This window comes from Ambystoma mexicanum, chromosome 14, assembly GCF_040938575.1.
Source record: "Ambystoma mexicanum isolate Mex_15411 chromosome 14, UKY_AmexF1_1, whole genome shotgun sequence".
NCBI lineage: Eukaryota > Metazoa > Chordata > Amphibia > Caudata > Ambystomatidae > Ambystoma > Ambystoma mexicanum.
The window spans coordinates 615,257,040-615,279,068 of record NC_090940.1 but is presented as its reverse complement, the minus strand read 5'-3'; the positions used below and the strand labels follow the sequence as shown (position 1 = coordinate 615,279,068).

General features: G+C 51.3%; 1 protein-coding gene across 3 annotated transcripts in view; it reads left to right on the top strand.

The window, feature by feature from the left end:
• GPATCH2L (G-patch domain containing 2 like) overlaps positions 1-22,029 on the top strand; it is a 281,236-nt gene that overhangs the window by 131,582 nt on the left and 127,625 nt on the right. For all 3 annotated transcript variants that reach the window (XM_069638026.1, XM_069638027.1, XM_069638028.1), the window contains exon 4: positions 8,946-9,122. In XM_069638026.1, the coding sequence (XP_069494127.1) occupies positions 8,946-9,122 (177 nt within the window). The remainder of the gene's footprint in view (positions 1-8,945; positions 9,123-22,029) is intronic.

Sequence of the window (22,029 nt, the reverse complement as noted above, 5' to 3'; positions counted from 1 at the left end):
TGGAAGCACATATGGTGGTCGTGTGGGAAGCTACTGCCCTTCTGGGACTATGTGCAAACTGTTACGTCAGGAATATTTGGTATACTGGCCTGCAAGGACATTGGTGAGTCCATTCTAGGAATGGGGGACTTTTTGGACACCTTAGCCACCAAAGCTCAGAAGAAGGCCTGTATGATCCTTACCTTAGCGGCATTACGACTTGTGGCCCGAAAATGGAAAAGCAGGGCTGTGCCCACTGAACAGGAATGTTATCCAAGATCTGGAACTTTGTTGCCCTGGAAATAGTTACATATTCTGTGCAGAGAGATCTGCAAAAATTTGGGGCAAATGGGATGTGGTCCTATCTTTTCTCCACAGTGACTCGTGGGGCCTATTCAGCCCACAAAGACTTTGGGTGTTGGATCTGGTTTGAAGTTGGCAGGAGGGTATATTGAGGAGGAAATTAGCTGTCCTTGGTGTATGGGGAGGGTGATGGGGGGTGTAATACACTGATGAAAATGCCAATAAAGTACTTAAGAAAATATTGCAAGGAAGCACTGCCAAACTGCACTTTTTCAAGACCCAATCTGATGGAGAAATGTGAGGAGTCTGAGATGAAAGTCAGACACAAAGTTGCCATGTTTTTGGTTAAAGGGCCTCATTACGAGTTGGGTGGTAGCCCTTAAATGCAGCGGTAACGCTATTGCCACCCCATTTAAGGATCCGCCCAATCACGGGTCTGCCAGCATTTACCCCCACCCATTTTCGGACGCAATTAGCGTGGCGCTATTCGCACACGCTAATTGCGCCGAAAAGACCCCATTGGGTCCAATGGGGAATAACCATTACCGCCCAACCCTTGATCCGGCGCTAATGGCGCCGGACCGAGTGGGGATAACGCTATTAGCCCGGGCGGTATCCCGGTGGTAATACCGCCGGGACATCGCCCAACTCGTGATGATGCCCAAAGACTTCTATTAACATAAGAAGGGTTTGGCAAATGCCTCTCTGACCCTGCTCTAAGTGGAATTTCCCTACCTGAAAACAAAAACTAGGGTTCTGTCTGTGTCAGGCTCTCAAAATCAAAAACTGTCCTTCTGTCCAAACATTCTATCCTGACCCTCACACTACAAACCAAATTATAAGGTGAAAAGGGAAATGTCTTTAACCTGGTGACTGCAAAAGAGTTAATAAAGGAAAAATAGAACAGCTCCAACATAAATGTTCTCCAAGGTGAAAAAACCTTGGTTCCAAAGGGTGATTCCCTTCCCCTGGATTTTTGAAACACTAAGACAACAATTCTTGGTCTAACCGTTCTTTGTGTGTTTTCTTGGCCCACATCAATCCTGTTAGTTACAAAGCTTCTTAGCCTTGTTCCTTCTTCCTGTAGATTTGCAACTGCCTTGTATACTCTACCAGGAATTATTTTGCCTTTGTACTCCCCTGCCAGGACTTACTCATATACTTGTAGCTGCCTGGTGCACTCGCCTGCCAGAACTTCTTATATTCATAAATAACCGTTCCTCTTTTACTTTCATAATTGCATATATCTTCCTTGGTTTTGTATATCTGGTTGTTTCAACATTTGCTCTGTCTTTCCCCCATATCTGCATTCCATACACTCATATACGGCTGGGGTTTGCATTTGCAATATGGCTTCTTGGTTTGCAAACAATCTTCTTAGTCTCTGTGGCTTTAAAGTTGACAAAATATGTTTGGCGTAGTTGCCGAAATGCCCCGGGGTCTCCACTTTGCTTGAACTGACTCACTGGCTCTGTGTGGCATCTTCGGTCCTCTATATGCTTACGCGGCAGAGCTCTGCTGCCCGCGTTCCACTCTGGACTGCTTCCACATCGTTCTGGTTCCTCTCGTGGCTTCACTTCTGCACGCCTGTCTTCCTTCGGGTCCCGGTAGGTGAAACATTGCCTTCTCAGGTTGCCAAGCGCCCAGGAATCTTCCCTCGGTTCGTGGTGAGTCTGCGGCACGTCCTGCTCACACATCGATCGTCTGCCTCCTTGCTGGCAAGCCCCTTGGCTCTGCCACACCGGTCTGTGCTTCCAGCGTCCACATGCCTCGCAGAGAGGTGTGACGACTTCTCCCAAATAGCAGCCTCCTAGAGTTTGTTTTTCATCTTTCAATATCCCGCTGCGCACAGGTGCATTCTGAAAACAACTAGCACAATCATTGAGCTTGAGGCTTCTTCTGCTCCGCACCGTTCCCTTCTTCCTCGTCATCCCAGTACTTGTGTATTTGAGGGAAATGGAGTCCATTGATGTTAACTGATACAGATTTCTCGGGAAATCACTTTCAAAGGTTCCATATGATAAGCCAGTGTATTTGGAGGGGAATTAGAACTGGAAAAGGTATTCTTGGAGCTTTTAATTTTTAGACCAGGGATGGAAGTTTGGCCTAAAGGGCGGTATAGATACATGGCAGTAGGGGTTTTCTTCATGGGCAAATGGATGATACCATGTCGCATCCAATGAAGCCATGACTCCAGAACCCCCCCCCCCCGAGGCTATCTCCTCCCATGAGATCCTCCCTCCTATAGCCTCCCCCAGGGTTAGGATCAGGTAGCGGCTGCCATCCCCTGGCCACATGTGAAGAGGTTATCGCCGGGGGGATCCACGATGACTCAGTTGCATTCATCACAACTGTCTGTGGCACTGGAGTTCAATCAACCAAATGGACCCAAGAAATGAGTGATCCCTTTTGATTAAGCAGGCACAGCCAAGCGTCATTCCCTCAAGACTCCCCCGCTTTCTGGAAGTCTTGCTGCCCTGTCCTTGTGGAGACCCTACACAGAGAGGCAGAATCGGCAGCATCCAGGAGCACTGGCAGCCTGCACATCCTGATGCCAGCGTTTTCTACCAGCGGAAAGGACAGGGAATAATAATACAGAAACAACAAGCCACTCTGAAGTAACTGTAGGACTTACCTGAACTGCATCGGGTGGGCACAGTCTACTTCCAGTGCACCCATCCCCAGCAGTCGCGCCTTCCAAACAACTCGGGTCCCAGACTTCCTGTCAGATGTGGGCCTTACCAGCTAGTGTGCAAGACAAGACACAACAGATAACTAGTGAGCAGAAGTGCACATAACGAACATTCCCCAACGGTGTAGGTTACCTCCTCCAGTCCCATTGAACTAAGGAAGCAGACCGAATGTTACTGTGTGGCCCCTGTGATATGATCCCCTCCTACCATGGGGGCGAGGGGACCCAGGCTTGAAGGACTATCCCACAGAAGCCAGGGATTCAGTGGGCATTCTGTTTCTGCCTGTGAGGGGAGGGGCTTTAGGTAGTACTGTTAAGGGCAGGGGAACAAAGCGGTGAAACACCCCGATCTAAAGGGTGAGGGCGGGCAGCGGGTCAGTTTCCAGGTGGCTTTGAGGGGGTTGGGGGAGAGGTGAAACCTCAGCTAAAAGTGAAATTGGCGTTTATTGAAGGAACAAAGTGCGCCCTTCAATATTCCAAAATATCATATGGAACCCTTAAGTGATGGGTCAAACGGGAGTTCACTGTCCGTCTTGCCCTTTCTTCTCTACACCACAGGCCCACGGGAAACGCCCAAAATGTAGGTTAGGCAAGGGGGAACTGCGCGCTCCGAGGGTCCTGCGAGCAGAGACTGCATTTTTAAAATTATTCTTTTAGGCTGGTGCCACTGGCGAAATCATTTCCGTACACCAAGTGTGTGACTTGTTTTATTGCCACCCAGCTCACGAACGCAGAATGTCCCATCTCTGTCCAGCATCCATCTTGTATATGCTCTCTGACCACAGAGGTTAAGTAGCAGTTCAAGGTGTTGGCCTTTGACCTCAGTAAACCACCTAATGTCTAAACTTGAGGCCCCAGGTTTCAAAGCTATTGAAATGGCAGTGCAAAGTAACCAGGTTTGGCGATGGCATCTTCCCATGTGGTGCCAGTTGCTCTGTCTGTACGTGGCACCTTTTCAATTCTTAATCTTTTCCTTCCCAGGAGGAGATGGCCAACAGGCTGTTGTTTCACCCTGGAAGTCATTCTAGAAAAGCCTTCCATGGTCGTTAAGATCCATCCCGCCAATCCGAGCTTCCTCTCAGGACTGTTTCCCAACCCCCAGAGCTCCCAGTATGTGTGGGGAATTGGGACTGCGATCGGGAGTCTCAGGCCCCACTCTCAGGGTGCACTCTTTCAAACACAGCCGGAGCCCGGCATCACCATTGACACTTTGCAGTCGTTCTCCTACAGGATCTGCTGCCTTGCGCTGTGTGTGACCCCCAGCAAGGAAGTCAGGCCCTGATGAACACTCTGCAGGGCTAGTCAGAGGGGCTCTGCATCAGGCAAGACCGCTCCTTCACTGCATAGACCAGCTTCTGGGTTGCGGTTGGGTAGAGGGGTGGCCTGTAGGCATCTGATCCTGGCCCAGCCTCGGTTTATCCCCTAAACCTACTAATGCTACCAGCAGCCCAGTACTATTCACAGCCTGGGGACCTGGGCTTATCAGGGCACACATGATCAATTGACCACCCTGTTTCCAGGAACCACAGTCCAAAGGGTGTGTAATCAGCAGCAGGGACATGGCAGAACCCAGCCGAGGCCCTGCTGGGTAGACATGAGCTTGGATCTTCAGGTCTGGGGGAAAGGATGACCTTTCTGACTCCTCTGCGCCTTCTTCATGGCCCAGCCGGGGAAGTCGGCCAAAGCTCAGCTTCTCGCTCTCTATATTCTCCCCCTTGTTCCTCATCGGTGCCTTGGGAGGTGCTTGCTATGGAAGGTCTCTTCTGGGGTGGGGGGCTTTCAGTTGTTCACCTGCTGGCTGTTAGGACTGGGGGCGGGGTGCTTGCTAGCATTCCCGCTGGCTCTCCTTGTGCCTGCATGGAGGAAAATGGCTCAGTATTTCACCTGATGGCTCCCTGTATGTCTTTGCAGGGTGGGGGTGGGGGTGGGGTTGGGGAGGGGGGCTTGGCTTCCTAGCTCACTGCCCGGTTCTCAGGGACCATGGGGGTGCTTTCTAAATCGCCTGCTAATTCCTAGTACCCCTGGGGTAAGGTGTTTAGTCTTTCACCTGCTGACTCTCTGCGCCCCTGGGGAAGGAGTGATGCTTTCTTGTTCTCCAGCAGGGAGGGGGAGACTTGATCGTTCAGTTCCCGTTTCCTTGAATCGCTGGGCGGGTAGTAGAGGGGCTTCCTGGCGCATCCTGGGGTTCTCTGGGAGTGTAGGGGGTTCTGGCGCCCTTTAAGCCTGCAAGGGAGGGCCTCAATACTTCACTTACTGGTTCCCTGCATCCCTGGATGGAGAGTAGAGGGGCTTCCAACAGCATCATGGGGTTCTCTGGGAGTGGAGGGGGTTCTGGCTCCCTTTAAGCCTGCAGGGAGGCCTTCACCTACTGGTTCCTGCAGCCCTGGGCCGGGAGTGGGGGGGACTTCCTAGCTCACCTTCTGGTTCTCCATCCCTCTGGGGGTGTGGAGGGGGATGTCTTGTCCTCCCACTGGTTTCCTGTGTAGCCTGCAGAGAGGTGAAGGGCTCGGTACCTGCTGGTTGTCTGGGACCCACCCTTAGCTGTTCAGCCCACCTGCAGGAAGGGGGAGGCTGCGGCATCTCAGGGCAGGGAGTCGAGTGTCTTCTGAGCCACCCCTCTGGTTCTCAGTCCCTCTGGGGATATGAGGGGACTCTGTACCTGCTGGTTGCCTGGGACCCACCCCTAGCTGTTCAGCCCCCCGTGCAGGAAGGGGGGAGGCTGCGGCACCTGCCGGTCCCCTGCATCGCAGGGCAGGGAGTCGAGTGTCTTCTGAGCCACCCCTCTGGTTCTCAAGCCCTCTGGGGGTGTGGAGGGGGATGTCGAGTCCTCCCACTGGTTCCCCGTTTAGCCTGCAGAGAGGGGAAGGGCTAGGCGCCTGCTGGTTGCCTGGGACCCACCCTAGCCTTTCAGCCCCCCTGCAGGAAGGGGGGAGGCACCCGCCGGTCCCCTGTATCTCAGGGCAGGGAGCCCGCCCGTCCTCTGGTTCTTGCTGCCCCTGGAGGTGGGAGGCTGGGGGGGTGTCGCAGGTTGTCAGGTTGTGTTTACTCCGCTGGCCTCGGCGCTGATAATCGCATTAGTGCCGCTGCTCGTGGCGGCGCCGCTCATTTGCCACTTGTCATTATGGCTTGACGGTGAGGGGTCCGTGGCCCGACGGGCCTGGGTGACTGACAGGTCCCGCGGATCGCTCCCGCGGGGCCCTGGAGCTGGCCCTCGTGGCTGCGGTGCATCGTTTAACCCTTCAGGGCGAAAGGTCAAAGGATTCAGCCCCGCTTCCTGTCATCCTGGCAGTGTTCCGCCGCGCTGATTGGCAGCTTTCCTGGTAGCCAGGCATGTAGCCAGGCATTACTAGGACGCCGCTTGCTAGTAAAATGCAGGACCACCATCTTCCCCATCCCATCGCCTACCCCAGCCTGTATAACCCCTTTCTTTCCACTTTCCTGACTCGTAACCCCCCCCCCCCCACCCCCTCGTCCGTCTTCAAACCTCTAGATGTGTTATCCCACTTGCCTTGCCCTTTAAAGTCAACCTGTAGTTACTTGGCCCTGTAGCCTTCTCTTACCACTTTCTGTCACTACTTGATGACACCCCCTCTTTACTCTTCCAGTGCCTCTGACCCTGCTTCCGTACCCCAGGCCTCTTACCCATCTTCCGTGCCCCAGGCCTCTTACCCATCTTCCGTGCCCCAGGCCTCTAACCCTGCTTCCGTGCCCCAGGCCTCTAACCCTGCTTCCGTGCCCCAGGCCTCTAACCCTGCTTCCGTGCCCCAGGCCTCTAACCCTGCTTCCGTGCCCCAGGCCTCTAACCCTGCTTCCGTGCCCCAGGCCTCTAGCCCTGTATTCCTGCCCCAGGCCTCTAGCCCTGTATTCCTGCCCCAGGCCTCTAGCCCTGTATTCCTGCCCCAGGCCTCTAGCCCTGCTTCCGTGCCCCAGGCCTCTAACCCTGCTTCCGTGCCCCAGGCCTCTAACCCTGCTTCCGTGCCCCAGGCCTCTAACCCTGCTTCCGTGCCCCAGGCCTCTAGCCCTGTATTCCTGCCCCAGGCCTCTAGCCCTGTATTCCTGCCCCAGGCCTCTAGCCCTGTATTCCTGCCCCAGGCCTCTAGCCCTGCTTCCGTGCCCCAGGCATCTAGCCCTGCTTCCGTGCCCCAGGCCTCTAGCCTTGCTTCCGTGCCCCAGGCCTCTAGCCCTGCTTCCGTGCCCCAGGCCTCTAACCCTGCTTCCGTGCCCCAGGCCTCTAGCCCTGTATTCCTGCCCCAGGCCTCTAGCCCTGTATTCCTGCCCCAGGCCTCTAGCCCTGTATTCCTGCCCCAGGCCTCTAGCCCTGTATTCCTGCCCCAGGCCTCTAGCCCTGTATTCTTGCCCCAGGCCTCTAGCCCTGCTTCTGTGCCCTAGGCCTCTAGCCCTGCTTCCGTGCCCCAGGCCTCTAGCCCTGCTTCCGTGCCCCAGGCCTCTAGCCCTGCTTCCGTGCCCCAGGCCTCTTATCCTGCTTCCGTGCCCCAGGCCTCTTATCCTGCTTCCGTGCCCCAGGCCTCTTATCCTGCTTCCGTGCCCCAGGCCTCTTATCCTGCTTCCGTGCCCCAGGCCTCTTATCCTGCTACCGTGCCCCAGGCCTCTAGCCCTGCTTCCGTGCCCCAGGCCTCTAGCCCTGCTTCCGTGCCCCAGGCCTCTAGCCCTGCTTCCGTGCCCCAGGCCTCTAGCCCTGCTTCCGTGCCCCAGGCCTCTAGCCCTGCTTCCGTGCCCCAGGCCTCTAGCCCCGCTTCCGTGCCCCAGGCCTCTAACCCCGCATTCGTGCCCCAGGCCTCTAACCCCGCATTCGTGCCCCAGGCCTCTAACCCCGCATTCGTGCCCCAGGCCTCTAACCCCGCATTCGTGCCCCAGGCCTCTAGCCCTGTATTCCTGCCCCAGGCCTCTAGCCCTGTATTCCTGCCCCAGGCCTCTAGCCCTGTATTCCTGCCCCAGGCATCGAACCCTGCTTTCGTGCCCCTAGCCTCCGACCATGCATTCTTGCCCCAGGCATCTATCCCTGCTTCTGTGCTCCAGGCCTCTAGCCCCGCATTCTTGCCCTAGGCCTCTAACCCTGCTTCTGTGCCCTAGGCCTCTAGCCCCGCATTCTTGCCCCAGGCCCCTAACCCTGCTTCTGTGCCCTAGGCCTCTAGCCCCGCATTCTTGCCCCAGACCTCTAGCCCCGCATTCTTGCCCTAAGCCTCTAACCCTGCATTCTTGCCTCAGGCCTCTTAACCCTGCTTCCGTGCCCTAGGACTCTAGCCCCGCATTCTTGCCCCAGGCCTCTAACCCTGCTTCTGTGCCCTAGGCCTCTAGCCCCGCATTCTTGCCCCGCATTCTTGCCCCAGACCTCTAACCCTGCATTCTTGCCCTAAGCCTCTAACCCTGCATCCTTGCCTCAGGCCTCTAACCCTGCATCCTTGCCTCAGGCCTCTTAACCCTGCTTCCATTCCTTACTACTTTGATCCATCACCAGATCTTTCTGCTGCTCTCCAGACCCCTATCCTCTGCTCCCACTCCCTAGGCCTGCAATATCTCCTTGCTGCTCTGCAAGTCTGTAACCGCTCTCGTTTTCCAGGCCTCTAATCTCTCTCTTTATCTAGTCCTCTTAATATCTCTCCCGATCATTCCAGGCCTGCAACTCTCTCTTATGTATTACAGGCCTATAAACCCTCCCTACAACTCTTCTCCCTGCTGCTCCACAGCCATGTAGTGTGTTACTGCTGATGCATTGTGGGGGGCGCATGCTCCACCCCCATAATGAACGCAATGTAAGAGAAATGAGGACAGTAGTTTAACCTTAATTTGAAATGGGGCTTGTAAAACAAGGCCCCAGTTGATGGTTAGTGGTTTACCCACTCCAAAAGGAAGTCTCTACTGCAATCCGTAAACTAGATCCTGATGTTTGCATTGTGAACACATGTGTATGGAGGGTCTGGCTGGCGCGTGACACTACTGCTTTCCCTTCCAGGGGACGATGAGCAAAGCGATTGGTTCTATGAGGCGGAGTGTGTGCCCGGATTCACCGTCCCCAACCTGCTGCCCAAGTGGGGCGCTGAGCACCGCCCGGACGTGGAGAGGATGGACTCTGGCCTGGAAAAGTTTCCCGACCCTACGTTTCTACTGCCCACGCGGCCGGCGCAGAGAGGTAAGACCCAACTCGGGGATGTAGTATCAATCTGTACAGTTCCCAATATCCGGTATGGAACCAAGAATCCATGTGTTGTTAGGGTGCCGACACAAGGGTGGCATTTTGGTTGGTAAAGACTTTGATTTATCAAAAAGATACAACCCTCACTTCCCCATCTTCTAATAGGGGTTTCCCGCCTCAAACTGATACTAAAGGATCTGTCAGAATGTCTGTGGAAATCAGAGACCACCGTCCTGTGTCACAACCTACTTCAATCCCTTACTCTACAACTAAAGAATACGCCAACAGAAAGTTCCTTCTCCAGGAAAATGACCCCCTTCTGGTATTCCCAGAAATGTTCTTTGGCAAAAGGATGCCAGGGTATTGACTCCCTTCCTCTGGCTTGTGGTTCCAATAAGCCTTGGCACCAATCAGCTTTCAGAACCAGGAGAATGACTCCCTTCTTCTTGTATTGGTTCATGCACTCCAACTTAGTTCACACCAGAGCCAGGGTGAATGACTCCCTTCCTCTGGCGGCTCTTGAGTGTATCAAAAGGACATTCTGTTTCTTCACCAGGAGAATGACTCCCTTCTCTTGGTGTTTGAGAGTTCTTTTCTGTATCTCTCAACTTGATATTTCTTTCACCCCTTTCTCATCGAATTAGCAAAGTCCCAAATCCTTCTTGGTCATCAGCTGACTTTTTCTTGCCACTGCAACGAGGATGCTTTCCTCTGATGCTTAGTATACTTATGTCGGGGTCCCAGACCCTTCTCTGGTGGCCAGTGGGCTTGTTGCCATCACTGCGATGAGGAAGTTCTCCTCTGATGCCCGATTCACTTGTGCTAGGGTCCCAGGCTCTTCTCTGGTGGCCAGTGGGCTTGTTGCCATCACTGCGATGAGGAAGTTCTCCTCTGATGCTCGATTCACTTGTGCTAGGGTCCCAGGCTCTTCTCTGGTGGCCAGTGGGCTTGTTGCCATCACTGCGATGAGGAAGTTCTCCTCTGATGCTCGATTCACTTGTGCTAGGGTCCCAGGCTCTTCTCTGGTGGCCAGTGGGCTTGTTGCCATCACTGCGACGAGGAAGTTCTCCTCTGATGCTCGATTCACTTGCGCTAGGGTCCCAGGCTCTTCTCTGGTGGCCAGTGGGCTTGTTGCCATCACTGCGACGAGGAAGTTCTCCTCTGATGCTCGATTCACTTGCGCTAGGGTCCCAGGCTCTTCTCTAGTGGTCAGTGGGCTTGTTGCCATCACTGCGACGAGGAAGTTCTCCTCTGATGCTCGATTCACTTGCGCTAGGGTCCCAGGCTCTTCTCTGGTGGTCAGTGGGCTTGTTGCCATCACTGCGACGAGGAAGTTCTCCTCTGATGCTCGATTCACTTGCGCTAGTGTCCCGGACCCTTCTCCGCACAATCTTTTGGTCACTGCATGACCCCTCCACTGTCCCCTTGTCACTACAGCACCCCTCTATGGTAGCTCCTCATCACTGCACTTGCTTTGTTTTTGCGTTTATAAAATGTCCTTATCACTTCCAGGCAAGCTTTGTTGTATCCAACCATCACAGCATGACTATACTATGTCCCAGCAACTGAGTGGCAGCTCGTGGAGTCGCAAATCCCAACATAACACCCCCTGTACCGCTCATCCAGTCCCCCGTAAGTTACTGCATGGCACCCCTACTGGATCTTCTTTTCAGTGGATAATACCTCTGTGAAATCCACCGCTCCACAGAATCCCTTAGTCACTGCATGACTGCTACGCAGAATCCCTCAGTCACGCCATGACTGCTACGCAGAATCCCTTAGTCACTGCACGACCGCTCCACAGAATCCCTCAGCCACTGCACGACCGCTCCACAGAATCCCTCAGCCACTGCACGACCGCTCCACAGAATCCCTCAGTCACTGCACGACCGCTCCACAGAATCCCTGTCACTGCACGACCGCTCCGCAGAACCCCTGTCACTGCACGACCGCTACGCAGAATCCCTCAGTCACTGCATGACTGCTACGCAGAATCCCTCAGTCACTGCATGACTGCTACGCAGAATCCCTCATTCACTGCACAACTGCTCCACAGAATCCCTGAGTCACTGCATGACTGCTAAGCAGAATATCTCAGTCACTGCATGACTGCTAAGCAGAATCCCTCAGTCACTGCATGACTGCTAAGCAGAATCCCGCAGTCACTGCACGACTGCTCCGCAGAATCCCGCAGTCACTGCACGACTGCTCCGCAGAATCCCTCAGTCACTGCATGACCGCTCCACAGAACCCCTCAGTCACTGCACGACCGCTCCACAGAATCCCTGTCACTGCACGACAACTCCACAGAATCCGCCCGTCACTGCACGACCGCTCCACAGAATCCCTGTCACTGCACGACAACTCCACAGAATCCGCCCGTCACTGCACGACCGCTCCACAGAATCCCTCAGTCACTGCACGACCGCTCCACAGAATCCCTCAGTCACTGCATGGCTGCTAAGCAGAATCCCTCAGTCACTGCATGGCACCTGCATTGACAGATGGATGCTGGTAGTTTTGCGTAACTTTCCATGTAGTGCTCGATGTTTCCTGCATTAATAGGCGCTGTAATGCTGCACCGTGCGTTGACCGTGGGCGGGTGAAGGGTGGACTTCGGTTTGTGGGGGTTCAAAACTGTGGCTGCAGATTGTTTGTAAAGGTGCTGTTGACTGCAGATCAAGCTCTGTACAATTGGGGGGTCAAATTGAGTTTCTGGGGATAGATTTTGGGTAGTAGTGAAAGGAGGGAAATGGATAGGAAGCGGTGAAGCCACGATGTCGCCAGGCTCTGAATACGGTTGGCCATTTGTTGGTTTTTGTATAAGGTGCTGCTTGGAGATAATACATTGGGAAGCTGTTTAAGTCACCGCAATTGAAATGGCGCTAGGGCGTGCATTTGGCCCAATAGAGCTGGTGGAAAGGTCCAGAGGAAGTCATTTAAAACAAATATTGTCCTTTTTAGATTAGTGTTTCGGTTTCCAGCAGCAGGATGGCGTCTGTGTCTGACGAGAGAAATGTCCGCTAATATGAAATGTCCGCTAATATGAAATGTCCGCTAATGTGAAATGCCCGCTAATGTGAAACGCCCGCTATTGTGAAACGCCCGCTATTGTGAAACGCCCGCTATTATGAAACGCCCGCTGATGTGAAACGCCCGCTATTATGAAACGCCCGCTATTATGAAACGCCCGCTATTATGAAACGCCCGCTGATGTGAGATGCCCGCTAATATGAAATGTCCACTAATATGAAATGCTCGCTAATATGAAATGCCCGCTAATATGAAATACCCGCTAATATGAAATGCCCGCTGATGTGAAATGCCCGCTGATGTGAAATGCCCGCTATTGTGAAACGCCCGCTATTATGAAACGCCCGCTGATGTGAAACGCCCGCTATTATGAAACGCCCGCTATTATGAAACGCCCGCTGATGTGAGATGCCCGCTAATATGAAATGTCCGCTAATATGAAATGCTCGCTAATATGAAATGCCCGCTGATGTGAAATGTCCGCTGATGTGAAATGCCCGCTGATGTGAAATGCCCGCTGATGTGAAATGCCCGCTGATGTGAAATGCCCGCTGATGTGAAATGTCTGCTATTGTGAAATGTCCGCTATTGTGAAATGCCCGCTATTGTGAAATGCCCGCTATTGTGAAATGCCCGCTATTGTGAAATGCCCGCTAATGTGAAATGCCCGCCATTGTGAAATGCCCGCCAATGTGAAATGCCCGCTAATGTGAAATGTGTAATAATGTGAAATGCCCGCTATTATGAAATGTCCACTAACATGAAATGCCCGCTGATGTGAAATGCCCGCTGATGTGAAATGCCCGCTGATGTGAAATGCCCGCTGTTGTGAAATGCCCGCTAATATGAAATGCCCGCTGATGTGAAATGCCCGCTAATCTGCTAGAGACTGGAACAATCTAATCAAAAGGGCCATCTTCACTAATATGCACAAGTTTGAAAGAACTGAGCAGGAGGCCAGATTGGTCATGTATGATGCGTTGCATACAGTTTATTGAAGATCATGTTCCTGGTTTAAGTTACAGATCCGGGCCTACAGCCTTTGGCTGGCCCTATCTTTTGGACTGCGACTCCCATGATCCCTCAGCATCGACTGTGCTGGTGAAATCTAATGGGGACCCTCTGGAGAACCATAGATGGCAGACCCCTGTTCTAGACTGATGAAACTAACGCCATGCACCTGAATATTTCCATAGATAGGACTGTTTGGTGAGAAGAGTGTACCTATGTGCAGGGTATGCCCCCTGGGTTTATCATGCCACCCCCTCTAACCCACTCCTCGCTGCACACTTGCACGGGGTTTCCCCCCCGGGACTCCAGGGTAATGAATGAATGCTTGTTTTTACTCCCAAGCTGGAGAACAAAAAACTAAACCCCAAGAACCACAGGAAGCTGAAAAGCAAAGCGTCTAAAACATTCCTCTCAAATCGGTGATAACACGTGGTCCTTAACCTCAAAGCCGCTGATGAAGAGTGGCCAAAACTCCAACCCGCAGAAACATCCTTTGCACCTGAAAGAACACGGAGCAAAGGGCTGCCCCGTGAGGGCGTGTTATGATTATAATAACCCCCCTTCATAACAGGCACCGAATCACGTCACTTCCCTTCGGACTCCTCCCACCGCTTCTGACCCCACCGGGCTCTGCGCGGCACCGACCACTGCATCACCATTCTCTGCGCGGCACTTGTCATGGAAGGCTCTGCCCTGCAGCCTGTAGATCCGTGTCGCATTTCTAACACCAAGCCCATCTAGAACCTATTTAGTCTCCAGCACTGTCTTGGTCCTGTGCCCCTCTGTTCTTCATAAGGCACTTGTGCACCTAGTCTATACTGGGTCTTCCCAGCAAGCCACCTGGGGTGACCCCTTGTTCTAGTGTATGGCCTTTGCACAGCTGTACTTGCACCCCTCAGATATTTGGAGGGTGGTCATAGCTCCCCTCTTTCTGAATACAGGTGCAAGGGCTGGCCTCGTTGTTCTTTGGCTTTTGTAGCTGCTGCATTTGCTTCTTTAGAAATAAACACACCACTGCCTTTTTTCTCTACTGCCTTACATCCGTTTGGCCGCTCCCTGAAATAAACCCAGTGTAAATGCTGTAGCTGCACACACCTGTATAGCCGTGTCGCCATCCTTCTGTAGCTGTCGCCGCAAGCACTAGAAACAGCACTGCAGATCAGTGTTCAGCAACAAATCCTTCATTGACCAATCCCTTTGCACCCCCCTAAAACGCTACTCCAAGGCTCTCACACTGGACACTGTGAGGTCAAGCGCTATGGTGCCTGAAAGCACTCTCTCTGAGGGTCCCCCCAACCCATCTCTCCATCTTGGACTTCTCCCCGGGATTTCTCCTCCCACTGCCTTGGCTTTCACTTCAAGGCATTTAATCCAAGTGCAACCCTTTGAACCACTATTTGCAAATACTTACTTTTTCCACAGTTTCTGCTGCAGATATTACCTGTAATGTGGCTTGCCTGCCCTTTCCAATCTTCATCCCTTTGCAAGGTCAGTGTGCAACAGATTCAAAATAAGGCCTCACAGCATCATTTCTAGAAGGGGTGCAGCTAAAGAAGGTATAATCTCCTCCGCCTTCCCCCCCAGGACACTGAAAACAAGAAACTAGATAAAAACAAGAGGTGATGGCTGCAAGATTTCCAATTCATCTTAACCGCTGGCATTGCTGTGGGCAACACTCCAGACCATAGTTATTAGACTGCCAAGCCATTACAGAAAGGGGAAGGACTATATGCAAACATCAGGCTTGGTCCCGCCCGACAAGGGGCGGTCCAGCCCGAACTGCTAGGTCACATCCCTTCTGCACGTGCCGCAAACAACCCCAGACCCAAAAGGCGCACAGCCCAGCCCTAACTGCTCAGTCACATCCCTTCTGCACAGGCCACAAACAACCCCAGATTCAAAAGGGGCGGTCCAGCCCAAACTGCTAGGCCATATCCCTTCCAGCCCGAACTGCTAGGTCACTCACATCCCTTCTGCACGGGCCACAAACAACTCCAGACCCACAAGGGACGGTCCAGCCTGAACTGCAAGGTCACATCCCTTGTTCACGAGACCACAAACAACCCCAAACCCAAAAGGGGCTATCCAGACCAAACTGCTAGGTCACATCCCTTCTGCATGGGACCATAAACAACCCCAGACCCAAAAGAGGCAGTCCAGCCCCAACTGCTAGGTCATAGCCCTTCTGCACGAGACCACAAACAACCCCATACCCAAAAGAGGCAGTCCAGCCCCAACTGCTAGGTCACATCCCTTCTACACGGGACCACAAACGGGTCACATCCCTTCCAGCCTGAACTGCTGGGTCACATCCCTTCTAGCCTGAACTGCTAAGTCACATCCCTTCTGCACAGGACCACAAACAACCCCATACCCAAAAGAGGCAGTCCAGCCCGAACTGCTAGGTCACATCCCTTCTGCACAAAACCACAAACAACCCCAGGCCCAAAAGGTGGCAGCCCAGCCCGAACTGCTAGGTCACATCCCTTCTATACGGGACCACAAACAAACCCAGACCCAAAAGGGGTAGTCCAGCCGAACTGCTGGGTCACATCCCTTCCAGCCTGAACTGCTGGGTCACATCCCTTCCAGCCTGAACTGCTGGGTCACATCCCTTCCAGCCTGAACTGCTAAGTCACATCCCTTCTGCACAGGACCACAAACAACCCCATACCCAAAAGAGGCAGTCCAGCCCGAACTGCTAGGTCACATCCCTTCTACACGGGACCACAAACAACCCCAGACCCAAAAGAAGCAGTCCAGCCCGAATTGCTAGGTCACATCCCTTCTGCACAAGACCACAAACAACCCCAGACCCAAAAGGGGTAGTCCAGCCGAACGGCTGGGTCACATCCCTTCCAGTGCGAACTGCTAAGTGACATCCCTTCCAGCCCGAACTGCTAAGTCACATCCCTTCCAGCCCGAACTGCTAAGTCACATCCCTTCTGCACAAGACCACAAACAACCCCAGGCCCAAAAGGTGGCAGCCCAGCCCGAACTGCTAGGCCACATCCCTTCTGCACGGGGCCACAAACCACTGCTGGGCCACATCCTTTCTTTACAAGACCACAAACAACCCCAGACCCAAAAGGGGTAGTCCAGCCGAACTGCTGGGTCACATCCCTTCCAGCCCGAACTGCTAAGTCACATGCCTTCTGCACAAGACCACAAACAACCCCAGGCCCAAAAGGTGGCAGCCCAGCCCGAACTGCTAGGCCACATCCCTTCTGCACGGGGCCACAAACCACTGCTGGGCCACATCCTTTCTGCACAGGACCACAAACAACCCCATACATGTTTCGGCCACATTAGGCATCATCAGTGAGGTGTGTCTTGGGCCTCTAGACCCGGCAGGCTAGGGTCCCACTCTGGGTGAGCTGGGTGCCAGGCGAGGCAGGATGGCCTTTTAGAATGTGGTGTTGCTGGAAGTTGTTCTCGGGTAGCGATGCCTACAGTGAGGCGCTGTATCTCCGCTCTCAGGTTGCATACCAGTCCTTTCACCATTCAAAGGTGCCGCTGCCTCCTGAGGCCCTTTGAACTAAGGTATCTCAAATCACTCTTTCACTAGACATGCCCGAGTTGGAAAGTGAAAAGGACGGCAGGATCTATCCTTGAACTCTACCAATCCATTCACTATGAAAGCCATTGAAGAAGCCTGGGGGCTATTCCAGCTCAGGACCTGGGATCCTTCCTTTATTTTCCCTGGACTTGACACTGTGCGAGGAATTGACTCTCAGGGCCCATGGGACATACCTGATGAGATCCACCCCCTCCCATGCAGAGTGTAAGCGTGGGAATGTCAGCAGCATTTCTTTTTGTGTACCAGGTTACATTCAACACTGGCAGAGCAGTGAGGTGGCGAACAGGATGGCGTTATGTGACTGTACAATACCTGTGGACTGGGCAGGGATAGGAATTGGGCTGAAGTATCTGGCTGGCGGGGGCTAGGACATGCCGTTCAAAGAAGAGGCACACCTGCAGCAGTGATCCTATTATGGCTTAGTGGCATAAAGACTGAAAACAGGAACAGCAGCCAAGATTCAAAGCAGGGGATGAGAGCATTGGCAGATGCCCATGAAACATAATGGAGCGACTTAACAGATCCATGGGGAAAGGGAAGAAAAGTCTTCCCGGTATGCAAGACCCCCATATGTCCCTACTCATTGGGCCCCTGAGTCTCATGGGCACCCTTGACTCTGGCACCTTTTCTGAAAGGTGGCTGGTGCACTGAAAGCGTGCGCGAGACCTATATTCCAGCGAGAGTGTGCTCTTTGTACAGTCGTATGTGCCCTCTTAGATATTTGCATTCTGGTCATCTATCCCCTCTTCTACTACTACTGGAAGCCAGGAAATGTCAGAATGACTATGCAGGGAAAACACAGATGTGGCCTCTATGGATGGGACTTGTATCCAGACTTGAGTTTATATCCTAGGACTGGAATAAGAGAAGTTCAACCAGGTGCTTGTGGAACAGGAAACAAGAGTACCAAGGCAATTAGAAGAAACACATTGGCTCAGACAAGAAGCAAAACCAACCCTAAAACTAAAATCCCCTATATGAAAGAAAGTAGAAACAGGACTAAAGCAAGAAGCAAAGCTAACCCTAAAACTAGAATCCCCTATATGAAAGAAAGTAGAAACAGGACTAAAGCAAGAAACAAAGCTAACCCTAAAACTAGTTTCCACTGTATGAAAGAAACTAGAAACAGGACTAAAGCAAGAAGCAAAGCCAACCCTAATGCTAGAATCCACTGTATGAAAGAAACTAGAAACTAGACAAAAGTAAGAAGCAAAGCCAACCCTAAAACTAGAATCCACTGTATGAAAGAAACTAGAAACAGGACTAAAGCAAGAAGCAAAGCCAACCCTAAAACTAGAATCCACTGTATGAAAGAAACTAGAAACAGGACTAAAGCAAGAAGCAACGCCAACCCTAAAACTAGAATCCACTGTATGAAAGAAACTAGAAACGGGACTAAAGCAAGAAGCAAAGCCAACCCTAAACTAGAATCCACTGTATGAAACAAACTAGAAACAGGACTAAAGCAAGAAGCAAAGCCAACCCTAAAACTAGAATCCACTGTATGAAAGAAACTAGAAACTAGACGAAAGCAAGAAGCAAAGCCAACCCTAAAACTAGAATCCACTGTATGAAAGAAACTAGAAACAGGACTAAAGCAAGAAGCAAAGCCAACCCTAAAACTAGAATCCACTGTATGAAAGAAACTAGAAACGGGACTAAAGCAAGAAGCAAAGCGAACCCTAAAACTAGAATCCACTGTATGAAACAAACTAGAAACAGGACTAAAGCAAGAAGCAAAGCCAACCCTAAAACTAGAATCCACTGTATGAAACAAACTAGAAAGAGAGCTAAAACAAGAAGCAAAGCCAACCCTAAAACTAGAATCCACTGTATGAAACAAACTAGAAAGAGAGCTAAAACAAGAAGCAAAGCCAACCCTAAAACTAGAATCCCCTATATGAAAGAAAGTAGAAACAGGACTAAAGCAAGAAGCAAAGCTAACCCTAAAACTAATTTCCACTGTATGAAACAAACTAGAAACAGGACTAAAGCAAGAAGCAAAGCCAACCCTAAAACTAGAATCCCCTATATGAAAGAAACTAGAAACAGGACTAAAGCAAGAAGCAAAGCCAACCCTAAAACTAGAATCCACTGTATGAAAGAAACTAGAAACAGGATTAAAGCAAGAAGCAAAGCCAACCCTAAAACTAGAATCCACTGTATGAAACAAACTAGAAAGAGAGCTAAAACAAGAAGCAAAGCCAACCCTAAAACTAGAATCCCCTATATGAAAGAAAGTAGAAACAGGACTAAAGCAAGAAGCAAAGCTAACCCTAAAACTAGTTTCCACTGTATGAAACAAACTAGAAACAGGACTAAAGCAAGAAGCAAAGCCAACCCTAACGCTAGAATCCACTGTATGAAAAAAACTAGAAACTAGACGAAAGCAAGAAGCAACGCCAACCCTAAAACTAGAATCCCCTATATGAAAGAAACTTGAAAGAGAGCTACAACAAGAAGCAAAGCCAACCCTAAAACTAGAATCCCCTATATGAAAGAAAGTAGAAACAGGACTGAAGCAAGAAGCAAAGGTAACCCTAAAACTAGTTTCCACTCTATGAAACAAACTAGAAACAGGACTAAAGCCAGAAGCAAAGCCAACCCTAGCGCTAGAATCCACTGTATGAAAGAAACTAGACAAAAGAAAAAAGCAAATCCAACCCTAAAACTATAATCCACTGTATGAAACAAACTAGAAAGAGGACTAAAGCGAGAAGCAAAGCCAACCCTAAAACTAGAATCCACTGTATGAAAGAAACTAGAAACAGGACTAAAGCGAGAAGCAAAGCCAACCCTAAAACTAGAATCCACTGTATGAAATAAACTAGAAACAGGACTAAAGCAAGAAGCAAAGCCAGCCCTAAAACTAGAATCCACTGATTGAAAGAAACTAGAAAGAGGACTAAAGCAAGAAGCAAAGCCAACCCTAAAAGTAGAATCGACTGTTTGAAACAAACCAGAAACAGAATTAAAGCAAGAAGCGAAGCCAACCCTACAACTAGAATCCACTGTATGAAACAAACTAGAAAAAGGACTAAAGCAAGAAGCAAAGCCAACCCTAAAAGTAGAATCCACTGTATGAAACAAACCAGAAACAGGACTAAAGCAAGAAGCGAAGCCAACCCTACAACTAGAATCCACTGTATGAAAGAAACTAGAAACAGGACTAAAGCAAGAAGCAAAGCCAACCCTAGAACTAGAATCCACTGTATGAAAGAAACTAGAAACAGGACTAAAGCAAGAAGCAAAGCCAACCCTAGAACTAGAATCCACTGTATGAAAGAAACTAGAAACAGGACTAAAGCAAGCACAAGCAATCACACGAGCATAGCTGTGTGGACTCGAGTATGCGTAGCAGCCATATGGACTCTGGAACAAGGGTGTTATATGCGCCTAAGTAAAATAACTAGTAACAAGAAAGTGGCACAAAGGAAGCCAGGATAACATGCAAGACGCACCAGAACAAAGAGTCGGCAAGCAAAGGCTTCAGGCAGGAAAAAGAAGTCCCCTTGAAATGGCGTCAAAGAACAGAGAGCCGCTGAATACGCGTGGAGCGGGAAAGGAGCGCAGAGGCAGGCGCACAGAGGCTTCCAACGCTCCTAAACAGTCGCCAGAAACTGGGAGGGAGAACTGCAGCTGCAAGAACAGGAAGGCCATTGCTGTCCTATGCAGGAGACCCACAGACATGGGAAAGTGTGACCGCTTACCCTGGCTATGGCCATTGCATGGTTTCAGGGGACAGCTTGTGGATTGGAGTTTGGTTCTGGCGTTCATCAGGGAAGTATGCTGGCAAGGGACAGGAGTCATGTGCTGTGTCCGGGCCTGGGGCGCTGAGGCGAGAACTGCAGCCGGTCTTGTTAGTGCTGTGTGGCCCCTGTCTCAGAGGCACGTTCTGCAGTGATCACAGTGAATCGCCCTGCCTCTGTAAGATCAGAACCAGATCATGGAATTGTGGAACTCGCCCAGGAGGTTGTCCATCAGTGGCAGGACGCTTGCATGTCTGAGGAGAACGAAAGGCCGCGGGCAGGGCGCTCTGGAGCACCCCCTGGTGGCAGGAGGACAGGATTGTGACGTGGACCCAACCTCTATACACACTACTAGCTCCACGATCGGTATGGGAGCCTGTGTTGGCAGGCTGCAGGCCTCTAAGAAACTCCTCTGTAAAAAGGAAGAATCCAGCACATTGGGAAGGAACAGTAAATGACACGGGCACATTTTTCTTCTGAATCTTTGGAAGACACTTGAGATCATTAAGGCATTGTGATAGCCGATGTCGGGTCGAACCAAAAGGAGGGGGCTAAAAGCAAGAATCACACACTTTCTTCGGACTGCTTCCTCCTAAACATCATACACGCCAACTATATGCATTCCATTCTGGAGACGGTAGTCCAGTCTCGATTTTAACTTTGCATTCTGGGATTTGCAGTCCTGGGTTTATAATGGGGCCCTCAAGGACTACAAATCCCAGAATGCAAAGTTAAAATCCGGCCTGGACTACACTCGCCAGACTGGAATGGATAATGTTGGCAAATATGAAACGTTATTAGTCATTTCACTACTGCCAAATCGGAGTACCGTGGAATCTTGCCAATAAGCGCATTTTACTATAATCCCATGTAAGTAAGAAATCTGCGCAAACTGCAGACTGCACGTGGGTATACCGGACTAGCGTGCTTGCCCTTGAGTAGGGCACTGTGGGGGCAGAGGAGGTTGCAGGTCCCAGTAAGGAACTGCCCCTCTCTTATGGAAACGCATAAAGGATAGCCACACGCCATATGAGGTCAGCAAAAACGCACTATCTTCCATTTCGTTTAGTAATGTTAAAAGGAGGTGCTGCTCATAGCCGCCGTTGACCACCCTTCTGCGGCCGGCTGCCACTGCACTTTGCCGGCCCTTGACCATTTTCTTAGAGCGTCGTTTACCTCTGTCATCTTCTGTAAACCTGAAAGCAAAAGTTTGTAGAGGAACCGTACCTGCCACTTCCTGTTGTGACAGAATTGTACACTATAATTGAAGCAGGTACAAACTATCTAATTGCCACAGCAGATACCAGCACGTTTATAAAGCACTGGCCTCACCCCCTCGTTGTTACTGGAAAGATGACCAAAGGAGGTGGCTAGGCTGTACGTTGAAAGTGTGCCGATTAGTTTGCCATTATGTGATTGTGTCATATTGATTGTGTGTTCACCGCATCCTGACACTTATCTACGCATATGACTCTATGAAAGATGCCAGTGCTGGAGAACTACTGTTGCAGGTAAGTAACAGATATTCCCT